This window comes from Pterocles gutturalis, unplaced genomic scaffold (genome assembly GCF_000699245.1).
Source record: "Pterocles gutturalis isolate BGI_N339 unplaced genomic scaffold, ASM69924v1 scaffold4458, whole genome shotgun sequence".
NCBI lineage: Eukaryota > Metazoa > Chordata > Aves > Pterocliformes > Pteroclidae > Pterocles > Pterocles gutturalis.
The window spans coordinates 1-12439 of NW_010125454.1; the positions used below are offsets into that span (position 1 = coordinate 1).

The 12439-nt window shown below is 40.0% G+C and overlaps 1 protein-coding gene across 1 annotated transcript; it reads left to right on the forward strand.

Moving 5' to 3' along the window:
- Nucleotides 1-169: 169 nt before the first annotated feature.
- LOC104465501 (zinc finger protein 64 homolog, isoforms 1 and 2-like) lies at nucleotides 170-8707 on the forward strand (the record flags this gene model as incomplete). Its single annotated transcript, XM_010078567.1, is given in 6 exon segments — nucleotides 170-409; nucleotides 1778-1939; nucleotides 2931-2993; nucleotides 3379-3630; nucleotides 7426-8430; nucleotides 8433-8707. Coding segments are annotated over 6 exon segments (1997 nt in total), but the record flags the coding sequence as incomplete, so codon positions are not given.
- Nucleotides 8708-12439: the final 3732 nt, after the last annotated feature.

Below are 12439 nucleotides of genomic sequence, written 5' to 3' on the forward strand. Positions count from 1 at the left end.
CGGCCCGGGGTCCCGCAGCGCTGTCAGCCACCCCCGCAGCTCTAGGCAGGGCCAGGCCGCCCCGGGGCCGAAGGGTTCGGTCAGCGGGATGTCACTGTGTCAGGCTGAGCCGTGTCACCCATTTCCATTTGTTCCCGACGAGCTCTTGACCGCGCGGCTGTTTCCACAGTTCCCGGCGGCACCACGGTGCTGGTGGAGCTCACCCCCGACATCCACATCTGCGGCATCTGCAAGCAGCAGTTCAATAACCTCGACGCCTTCGTTGGGCACAAGCAGAGAGGTTGCCAGCTCACTAGTGCAGCGGCCGGGGCCACCAGTACGGTCCAGTTTGTGTCAGAAGAAACGGTGCCGTCGACACAGGCACAAACCACGACCAGGACCATCGCTTCGGAGACCCAGACCATCACAGGTACTGGGGTGTCAGCCACCAGGAGTGTGACAAGCGCTCGCCTCGTGCAAAGTGGCAGTTACGTGTGTCCCCGTCATGCTAAGCTCAAATAACGGTTTCACATTAGTCCTGCTGTACCTACAAGCCAAGGAAGAAACTAAAAAAAGTGGTGTGCTGCCTTCTTGGTGTTGGTATGACACCAGGTCCTTAATTTGCTGATGGAGATACAAGTTCACTTAGAGAACTGTTTACCCCGTGTTGTATAGCCAGCTTGTGCAAACTAATTGTCAATACTTATGAAAAATAGTCAAATTACTATGCATTTTATTGTTTAAGAGTGCTTTTGATGAAAAACAGACACAGAATTGTTGTCAGGCACCAATCCAGGCCTTTTTATGTGAGAACACTGCATTCCCTAGCATTGCTCCCATAACTAATTGGCAGGAAAAATATTACTCAACATTTCTGCCTATGCAAAGTCTCAAGTGAGGTCCTGATCCTGCAGACATTTAAATACAACTAGAGGTTTGTTCCATGTGTGAAGGTTTGCCCTTCTATATATAGTTTTGTTTTGTTTTATTTTATTTTAGTCTGGGACCTTACTAAAATACGAATTATTTGACTTTAATTTGGATAGACAGATTAGGGCAGAGAATCTGGAAGAGCAGTGAAACAAACTGAATTCAGGGCTTGCTTCCAGGAATTTTTGTATTATAATCCCTCAACTTGGTGTGGGTTTTGGATGAGTCATTTTTCTGTTTTATATTTACTCATGTTTAAAATGAGGGCAGTTACATCCTTCTGCCCTTTTGGGGTATAGCATTTAATGGATTTAAAAGCTGCTATTTTGGCTGAGATAAGTTTCACCTGTTATTCTTGGGAGTAACAGCTAAAAACAATATAGTTGAAAGAGGTTGAACTTTTTTAACAGTTTTTAAAAAATATTGTTTACGTGATGCCTTTTTTTAATAACATTTCCATTTAAATAATTTTAGTTTTTTTCTCTTTTGGGCTGTAGCACAGCCAGTGTTGGAAAAACAAACATACTTTTATTAATGTAAGACCTGGACAGGTGTCAGAAAAAACTGAACTTCTGAAGAAACTGAACGGTGCAGTGAGATAGGATTCAGAGGGAGACAAGTGGGCCTGTGTAGGGTTGTACTAAGTCCACCCTGGCTCATCTGGTCTTGACAGAATTTTCACTGATAGCAGGACAGCAAGGGAGAGAAAAGTCTTTCTCCTTTCCCCCTCCAGGTGAATATGAAGCCAGGAACAGGAATGTTGCTGAAGAAAACAGAAGAAAGAAGTCATTAACAAAACTAGAAAATAATTAGATTTTTCTGATTAGAGAAGTTAATGTTCTCAAACTGAGCTGTTTTATGTGTTTAGTTTCTGCACCGGAGTTTGTTTTTGAGCATGGCTGTCAAACGTACCTACCCAGTGAGAGCAGTGAGCCTCCAACTGCTGCTATCGTTTCTACAACACCAAAAGCACGTTCAAGAAAATCCACTGCCTCACTTACACAGAAGAAGCTAAACTGCTGCTATCCAGGTATGATGTGGACTATACCTTTTCCATTTCATTTTAAAAGTGATAGGTTTCATATAGTGCCATGCATGGTAGCTCTGTCTGTCTGAAGCAGTTAAGACACGCAGAACCTGGAAGACAACTTACTGAAGGTGTGATGTACTGCCATTGATACCAGTAGTAGTTTTGGTATTGATTTCACATGTCCTTAGACTTTGGTGCTCTCCTGTGGTATACTCTGGCGCTGCTGCAGTGGGTTTGCGTGTAGACGTTGGCTTATGCTCACACTTATAGCAATGTCAGAGCGGAGCCTTGTTACCTTTTTTTCTGCCATTGTATGTGAAAAGTATTATACATACATTTTGCATTATATGCTTTGACTTTGGTCAGTTAGCATTTTTATGAAGATGGATTGAACCAAAGTATTTGGAGGCCTCAATGAGTAAAAACCGTGCAATATGCAGAAAACTTGTGTGGAGACAGCCATGTAGATGAGTAGCTGTGTTAATTGTAGCAGAAGTTACAGTCTCTTTTCACAATCTTGCCTTCATTTGAAAGGTACGTTTCAATGCTCAGCATTCATTTCTCTAAAACTGTAGCACTTTCCACTTGGACAGAATTCCTGAATGGTGAGCTGTTACCTGAGTTCCTAGTTGCACTAACTTGAAGTCATACGTGGAATTAATTAGTTCCCCCAGCATCCCCTGTGTACTCTAAAGAACATCTCAAATCCTAGGCAGAGATTCCAGAGAATTTGTTTCAAAGCTCACAGAAAACAGTAATGTAGAGAGTGAATTGCCTCCTAGGGGAAGCATTAGAAAATTGAAGTTCATAGGTAAGCTGGTCACTATTTTAAATAGATGTGAGTAAACGAGATAGGGAATTCATTTTCTGTTAATACTGAATTTTAAAGAAAATGTTCTTGAAAAGAACAATTCCCAGAATATGGTAGTATATTTTTTAATAATTTTAGGTTTTCCTTGAATTTAATTATCTTAATCTTAACCATTTTCAGGTTGCCAATTCAAGACTTCCTATGGCGTGAAGGATATGGAGCGTCATCTACGAACACACACAGGTTTATATCATTGCTATATTTTATTTTTGGTTTCTTTTCTCCTTTTGGCTTTTTGCCAAAATATATTTTCCTACAAAATAAACATATCTATAGTTAAATTAGAATGTACATGTATGTCTGTAATTGTCCGTAAACCACAATTTCAGAGTTGTAAATGGAGAAGGTTCCCAAAGGTCTTGTAAATTTCTTGTGCTTGTGCACGCAGCCTTCTGGAGCATAGAAGAGTTCTTAGCTGATAGGATGGCTGCTGAAATCCCATGCCCAGCTTTTGAAAACTAGCCCCATTTCTATTAAGTGCTTAGTGTGTGTGCTTTTTTTTTAATTGCAACAACATCCTTATGGTGCAGAAATTCTTGATGTGTTGATGCTTTTCTGTTTGTTTCAGGAGACAAGCCCCATAAATGTGAAGTTTGTAACAAATGTTTTAGTCGTAAAGATAAGCTGAAGATGCATATGCGTTCTCATACTGGGGTGAAGCCTTACAAATGTAAGCACTGTGACTATGCGGCTGCTGACAGCAGCAGTCTCAACAAGCACCAGCGCATTCACTCCAACGAGCGTCCTTTTAAATGCCAGATCTGTCCTTACGCAAGCCGCAACTCCAGCCAGCTAACTGTACATCTCAGATCCCACACAGGTAAATTCATACTACAATTCAGATCTGTAAAGGTTTGAAGATGATAGGAAAGATTTTTAAAGGTATACAGGTGTCAAGATGCCAGACAGGTCCTATTCAAATCCTCAAAAGCACCTAGGCATCTAGCTTCTGTGAATTTCTTGAACATAGAGTACAGTAGGGCAGTACAGCTCCACTGAAAGAAATCAGAAGACAGATCTGACTCTTGGTAGACTTTGTTCTAAATTGATATTGAAACTGCCTGTTAGATGTTCTTAAACCGATAGAACTGAAGGATCTAATTTATTGACTGATTGATTAAGAGCATCTAGGTTCCTGTCAGTGTCTCTCAAATCTGGTCCGCTATATTAGAAAAGCCAAAATTGCTTTATAATTGAACAAGTTATATCAGTGCAAGCCTCAGCTGCGTAATTTAATTTTTCTTGCATCAGTAAATTAGCAAGCAATTAGCAATTTAAGTTAGATCTTTTTTGACCTTTCTTTGTGCTGCCTTCCATGTATGCAGACTGGTGGACATTAACAGTGTAGTGTGAGTAGCTGGAACTGCATTCTGCTCATACATTTTTTTTCTCTATAGATAGAACGCTTTAGCCTCTACGCTTATAAACTTTGTATCCTTTTATATTTGCATCGTTTACCTAAGTTTCATTTTAGTCAGATCTCTCTCTTATAGATTGTTCCTAGAGGAGATTTGCTGTAAAGATACTGCTGTACAGTTGTCTTTGTACAGTTGTCTTCATATGTTGTTTTTCACCTAATCCAGGGTACTGGATTAGTTTCTGTGTTGTCTTGTATACATTTGATTAGTTCTGTGAATTTTAGCTTCAAGGTGGTTATGGTTCAGTGATTACTAGATTAGCTTTGAACCTATCCTACATCTGATTCTGAATTCAAGTACTAAACAACATTAGTTCAGATGTGTCCAAGATGGGATTTATTTTGAGTAGATAAAAGAAATAAATCCCTTGTGCATTGTGAAGGAGGGGAGGGTTAAACCAATCTGTCTCTAGTAGAAAAGAATCTTTTATACTTCACAAGTCTGCTGTGATGGAACAGGCAGTTGTTTTACAAGTTTCCCTCTTTCTGTTGCTATGTAAGAAGATAAGATGTAGTGGTCAGTGAAAATAGTGTGGGTTGTTATGGAAGTTACCTGTCAATGGCACACTAGTCGGAGAATATGGTGTTGCATTTTCCCCATGTCATATACGAGCATGCATACTTGTGTGTTTATGTACATGGACAGGTATGCTCTGAATTTGTCTGTGAGAGAACCTGTGAATGATCATGGTTCTCTTGCATTTCCAGTAGAGTTAGATTTTTTGTGGCATTAAATATTACAATGGTTGGGAAGGATTTTTAGGCTACCTTCTTGCTTTTTGGCAGATCAGTCTGTTGTATCTTAAGCAACTGAATTATGGTGAAATTCAAGCCTGGAGTTTTGTTGTCTCTTCTATTTCTCCAAAATAAATCCTCTTTTGTAAAATAACTTCTTTTGATTTGCTGAAAGGAAGCACAAGAATTTTGAAAATAATAATTTCATCCTTGTTAGGTCACAAAGCTGTTATGCACGCAGCCAATTTTAGGGGAAAAGTAGGACTGGTATGTAGAATACATTGCTTACTGGAATTACATTAGTCATTCTCTAGAAGTTGAGTGGGATCTACATTGCTCAGTGTGAGATCATCTGCATAGCAGTACTTGTTGAAGTAGTCATCTAAAGATGTTTAATTTGAGTAAAACTACTCTTAAATTTAATAATTTCACGATCAAGCACCTTTTTTTAAGCTATATTTTGTCAGTGTCAATTATGTATGGACAGAAATGTAAAGAAATATAAGTAATGGAACACTCTTTAAATAAACAGAACCAACATACTTTGCTATTTTCAGCAAAATTACTAATGCTTTTTCATATATTTTGCTACCCTGTGTGTGAAAATTAAGTCATTGAAATACGTACTGTGCCTTCATCAGCAAAGTAGATAAATTCAGTAGCAGAGTGCACAGCTGAGGCTAAAATAAACTAGATGAACAAACAGCGCATCTTCATTAATAAAATCTGTTTAATGTAGATAATACACCATGTATCTCAATTATTAAACAGATACATGGATTAGCACAGTAGGCCACAACTTGATTTGAAAAATACGCAGCTAAACCTGTGACGTATGTAGCTGGATAAGCAAGATATGCAAAATTATACAGCTATCACAAACTCTATAAAATATTAACTTATAAAACAGCCATTTGCAGTTTGATTATTCAATAAGATAAATGCTTACTGAACTGAGTACACTCTCTTCTTCCTTCCCCCACACCAAAGGTGTCTTAGAACCTAATAACACAATTCTACTTTTTCAAAATAATACCTACCTAAAGACTTCATGTTCAAAGACTTCATGCTCAGGTACTTTAGAGAGCTACATATTTAAATTAAAGAAAGAAAAGTACTTAGTTGGGTTGGTAGGTTTGCTTTGGATTTTTTTTTAATAACTTCAGAATGGAGTCACTGGTCTTTACCCTAGAACAGAGCTGTAGCTTAATGTAGTCACGCGTGTTGTGGCACAAGCCTGCAAATAAAGAAAATGCAAAATAGTGGTTTAGATCCAGGCAATTCAGATGGTTATTCATGTAGGTAGTCTGACATAAATAGTCTTACAGCGGTCTTGCAGATGAGTGTGTTCATTTTTCATGCTTTATCAGTTAGACTTTGACCTAACTTTCAACTACATTGTTAGGTTTCTGGATTGGTGTTGCTCTCAAAAACAAACAAAAAAAAAAGGCATTTATGAATATTTTATATACCTGTGTGCATGAATGCAAACTGATATTGCATGAATACAAACTGATACTAGATTTTCTTGAAGTGATCTGTGGAACATTATTGTGCTACGTGGGGCAAATACCTCTCTTGGTTGCTGTAATACCAGAAAAACAAAAGCTTAATGTTACTTCTCTGTGTAAGCACATTTCCCCATAGTCACAGACTTGCATGCATGTTTCATTAGTCTCACGTTTGTCTTTTCCAGTTGCATTTATGTAGCTGTGATCCCTTTTTTTTTTTCTGTAACTGTAGTAATGCTATGGTTGTGCAGTCACCTGATGCTGACCTAGATGCAGACTTTTGTCTCTACATCTCCCTGTGTTCTGGACAAGACTCCGCTGCCTTCCTGTGCCACCAATAAATAGCATTTGCATTGCACCACGTGAACCAGGCAAAAAAATAATCAGTTTTTCTTGTCAGCTAACTCAACTATATGTTGAGCAGTAAGGCTGGTGCCCATTAAGCATCTGTTTGTGCAGTAGCCTGCCATTTGCCTAGGCTTACAGTCAACCTACAAGTTTCCCTGTAAATCTTGTACTGTAAACCTGAGACATGGATGTGTTTATGTTGTTTTCTTAGATTTCAAAAATAAGCAGCTGTTATAGTGCTTACTAATTTTAAACACTAGTTGAGATATACTGTTGCTAAAGAGGGACAAGTGAGAAACTTCAGTTGTTTCTGTGGACCACACTTAGCAGTTTTACACACAAAATGAACTAAAAATGGGAGAATACCTAAGATGCAGACATGAAAAAGCAACAGGTGTAGGCAGACATGGTTGTGGACAGTTTGCACACAAATATGTCAGACCAGGTGATAAATACTGTGCCGTTAATGTTCTCTACATCTTGAAAATGTGTTGGGAGTTTACAGGTGTTTAGAATAAGTCAGTTGTACATAGTTCGTTACAGCATTGGTCTCTCCAGTGGATTTAGGTGTCTCACCTGTAATTTGAACTGTTTTTGTTGACAGGAGATGCACCTTTCCAATGTCAGATGTGTCCTGCTAAATTTAAAATCAACTCGGACTTGAAGAGGCACATGCGTGTGCATTCTGGTGAGAAACCTTACAAATGTGAGTTCTGTGAGGTTCGGTGTGCCATGAAAGGAAACTTGAAATCACACATTCGTATCAAGCACAGCATGGAAAATACTCTCAAGTGTCCAGAGTGCGAATTTCAGTGTGGAAATAAAACAAGCCTTCGGCACCACATAAGAACTCATCAGCCCGAACAACCAGTGAAGTGCTCAGAGTGCAGCTACTCTTGCTCCAACAAGGCAGCTCTGAAAGTGCACGAGCGAATTCACTGCAAAGATCGTCCTTTCAAATGTGAATTCTGCAGCTTTGATACCAAGCAGCGGAGCAACCTGACAACTCATGTGAGGAAAGCTCATGGTGACAAAGTCAAGACCAAGAAGCAAACAGCGGAGGAGAAAGAAGGAGATAGGCCAAAGCAAGGTGGCTCCAGGCAAGTTGCCAAATTGTACGCCAAGAAAGCATTTAAGTGTGACCTGTGTGACGCTTCCTTTGTCCGAGAAGATTCTCTTAGAAGTCATAAGAAGCAGCACAGTATGTATAAGGGATCTAAAAATAATGAACTGGCTGTTCTACAGCTCCAGATGGATCCTGGTCGGCAGACCGGTGCCCCAATTAGTGTCAGACACCTCCAGGTCCCACTTCAGGCTGCTCAGGTTTCCCCATACAATGAGGGAAGGGTCAAGATCATCGTGGGTCACCAGGTCCCTCAGACTAACAGTATTGTTCAGGCTGCATCAGTGAACGTCGTGCCTCCTACGTTAGTTAGCCAGAATCAGGAGGACCTCTCAGCTAACAGCCGCTTGCAGCTGCTGGGCCAAGTCAGTTTGTTGGCACCACCTCCGCCTCCCATATCTCAAAGTGAAGCCAGGCCTGTGGCACAACCAGCAGTTCTTCTCACAACCCGTGACCAAAGCGATGGAAGCGCTCTGCGTCAGACTATGTCAGCAGTCATGAGGCTCCAGCAAACCAAGCTTTCATCACCAACTCTGGAATCAGCTGCTCTGACTTGGAAGGCCTTAATGCATTGATACAAGAAGGAGCAACAGGAGTGACTGTGGTTAGTGATGGAGGTCAGAGTATAACAGTGTCCACGTCGGCTCCCCCTCCTATCTTTTCTTCGTCCCCTCACACAGAAGCCCCTAAGCAGACCTATTCTATCATTCAAAGTGGAGCCCATACAGCTTTGCTGTGTCCAGCAGGCTCCGTACCGGATTAGTTGCAAAGAAGTATTACTAAAGAAATTTCAGTCTCGGAGGCAGTGCTGAATTCAGCAGAAATGCACAGGGCATAAATTAGTGCAGGATTTGTCCTACAAAGCCAAATACCTTCTACTTACACATTTTACTTGTCTCTACATGGAAGGATACATCTTGTGTGTGAAAAAGACAATGTGTGTATTTATGTGCTTCTGTTGAAATCAGAGGCTGTGTTCTTTGTAAAATCTGAGCATTGAAGCAACTGTTGACAATTTCACCAAGCAGTAACCTTCCCAGAATACAATTCTTGTATTGTGCTGGCTAAAATAAGAAAGCCTCACCTTACGATGAGTTACTCTCACAGCAGACTCATTCTTTCATGCACACACGAAAAGGTAATAGCCCAAGCCATTCTGAAGTATATTTTTAAATGAAGTCTGTTTCAGTTACATGCTATGTATGCATTAACTGCACCTGGCTGATGGTTTATCTGTAAGAAATGTCTACTGCTGAGTCTAATGCAGCCCTTGGAAAGTTTAAGGGGGCTGTTCCTTGATATCTGTAGAAGTTGTTAGCACCTGGCACTTAATCTGGAAATGCTTATGCAGAAGACCAGGTGATAGTTTTTAGAAAAACAAAAGAACTTTGTCCATTCATCAGTAATAACTAACTTTGTTAGGAAGAACACTATTGCGAATTATATATATCGCACAGTGATCTCTGTCAGAGGCGCCTGTGTCTTAAAGAACAAAACAACTGCAAATATATTTTTTACAAATGCTACTTAAATTTTGTTTTTATTTTGATGCTGCCTGTTTGTAGTTGCATGGGTGCATTATGTTCTGGCTCTGTTCTTTTCAAGTTAAAGGGGAAAAAAGGAAAAGATTGAATTCATTCCATTTAAAATAAAAAAAATAGATTCTAATCCAAGGTCTGGAACTCTAGCATAAATTCAGATTGGATCACAATGAGATAGTAATTTACCATTATATGATGCACATTTCTATAATGAATGAATTCTAGGCTGTATTTGAACTATGCAATATTGTAGTCATATCTGGTCAGCATTCTTGTAGTAGTAGCTAATAATACCTTCACTACCAAACCATCTAGACAACAGACTCTCAACTTGCAAAATAGACAGCTCTGTAGGTGCCTGGATCTGCAAAAAAACAGAGATCATTTCACAGCCAGACAGCATCCCAAGGACAATTGTTAACATACATTAAGACTGAAAAGACTTATCAAAACCAGCTCCGAGATTCCCTCTTGGGGAATCAAAGTCAAGTTAAATTTCACAGTATTTACCAGTGGGAGACATTGAATGATTGCTTTATGTGTTAGAAACATCCTTGGAAAACTTACAAAGATTATATAATTAGGGCCACTTTCTGAATAGTGTTTAAAATTTGTGGCTTAAACAGCCTTAATTTTGTGTATATGGAGGTGCTCCCTGCTCCCTCCATCTGTGTGGTGCATACTCTGTGTACAGTGTAAGGCTGCTTTACAATGATGAGTAGGAAAATACAATTATAACTCACAAGTACAGTCATGCAGGGTCTTGAAAATATGACCTTTGTTTTTAGTTGAAATAAGGGTTGTTTAAACGAATGCTCCAGTGTCACTGTCTTCGTTATTTATGGGAAATAGGATTTTTGAAGATCCATATCTCTTCTGCCTACCTAACACTTGATCCTAAACTAATGTTCTTCTAAAACAAAAAAACCTTCCACATAATCTTGGTTTTAAAATCTGGGGTTTGATTTGAGCTGTCTGGCAGTGTGCCTGACACTTGTGGATATCTCGGAAAACCACACTCCAGTTAGAGGGAGAAGGTTCATAAATGTTTTTAAAATTTTAAATTTTAAAAGGCATTATTAGAGTCTTGTTTCTTAGCCCCATGCTGCACTGAAATATGAAGCAAAAGTTCTAAGTTCACTGACAGTTGTATTTCAGGGTTTATTTCCTACACTTGTTCTCCAACTTTTCTGCTGATACAGGTTTGTCACCTGTTAATCAGGTGGTTTAAGGAGCTGACAAGATCCAGTTCCAAGTCACCAAGCACACCTGTGTTTATATAAATTAGAAGTAGACTCAAGGTTTTTACTAATGTAGATTACTGCAGAACATTCATTGAGAACAATAAAATGAAAGCCTAAATGCTTTGAATTTTAGCACTGGCATTGCTGTTGTGGCTCTCCTGTCGTGTTTCGTTGTTGTGCCTATGGCACAGACCTGTTCATTGCATTTCAGCTGTGTTGAGGCTACTTGTAAAGCCCTTGGGAGCTAAAAGGCATCAGAGGTAAGTGCTTAGTCTTATTATATGTGGTCCCTGATATCCAGTTGTAAATGAGCACTGGAGCAGTGTAGATCAACGCTTTGTTATCTTGAAATTAAAATGTGTGGCATAGTAGCAATTCTATACTGTTGACCCATCTCCAAATGTATGTGTACATATGTGCATGATCTATACCATCAGACTGTATACAGTGTTTCTGTGCTGGGCCAATAGTTACTGTAAACACTGGTGAGAGATGGGGCACTTTCAGTCCCGTAAATGCGCATTTTTCACCCAGCTTGCAGTGGTTCTAGACCACGTGCAGCACTGGCATTGCAGGGCAGGAGATGCTTCCCCAGGAGCGCGAGTGTCTGGCGAGGCTGAGCTGCAGCAGAGCAGCCTGGGGAAAGTTCAGTGCACTTGAACTTCAGGTCTGTTTGACCTGGAGAAGGAGGGGGACTCCTTCAGGTCATCTCAGTGGTCCAGTTCACAGCGCTTCTCCACGAACCATTGCACCAGCATAGCAAAGGAGATGGTAGACTACAACCAAGATCAAACTAGAGACAGAGCAGGTGGGAGATTTCTTCCAGCTCCTTTTATAATAATTGTAATACTGAGCAACACAAATAGTGACAGAAAATATCTCTTAAGATACTGTCAGCTTTCAAAACCTGTACTAGGTGTTTGAATAGGAGTAACTAGTCCATTGGTGATCTAGGTTTTAATACCAGTTATTATCTATTTTCCCATTATTGTAAGACAAAAGAATCTAAATTGATCTGCCCTCATGTGTTTGGTTTTGTCACCTGTAAGTCTGCCTCTGTGTCTGCTTGCTCACACACCATCTTCCCAGAATTTCCTTCTGGTGGACTTTATGAAGGCTGGTGATCAGAAGGATAATTATGTTTTAATTTCTACAAGCCACGTGGGTACAGACTTTTAAGTATCCCACCTGAGGAATTTGCATATCAGGAGGCTGCAGTGATGGAGCCTTCCAAGTGTTCCAGCAGGAGAGAAACTTCTGCCCGGCCATGGGACAGGAGCTGGTGGAAATGTGCTGCTCTGGCTTTAGAGCTGGTGGCTGTATGTTGCTACAAAAGGAGTAGTACTCCTATTTTAAGATAAAAGTTTCTGAGGCAGAGTAGTTGCTAGTAGGCAAGCTTTCCGGTGTAGAAAATAATACCAAGCCTGAAAACTTGTAAGTGCAAATGTACTACAATTTGTCAACTAAAAAGTAACGTTACTTTTTATATACTCATTGGTATAAATGAACTCTTCCTGCAGGGTTCCACAAGCATGAAGTATTTTGTGTCCTCTCTCTATAGGTGGTGCTAGAGTTCCGGATAAACTTTCGGGGGGTCTGCTCTGCTTGATAATGTTTCCTGCTAAGCAGTTCCCTGCTTTCAACTCTCTCCCGGATAAACACATTTCAAAATCCACTTTTATAAGAAGCTAGAAAAAGCTTAGCTGTAAA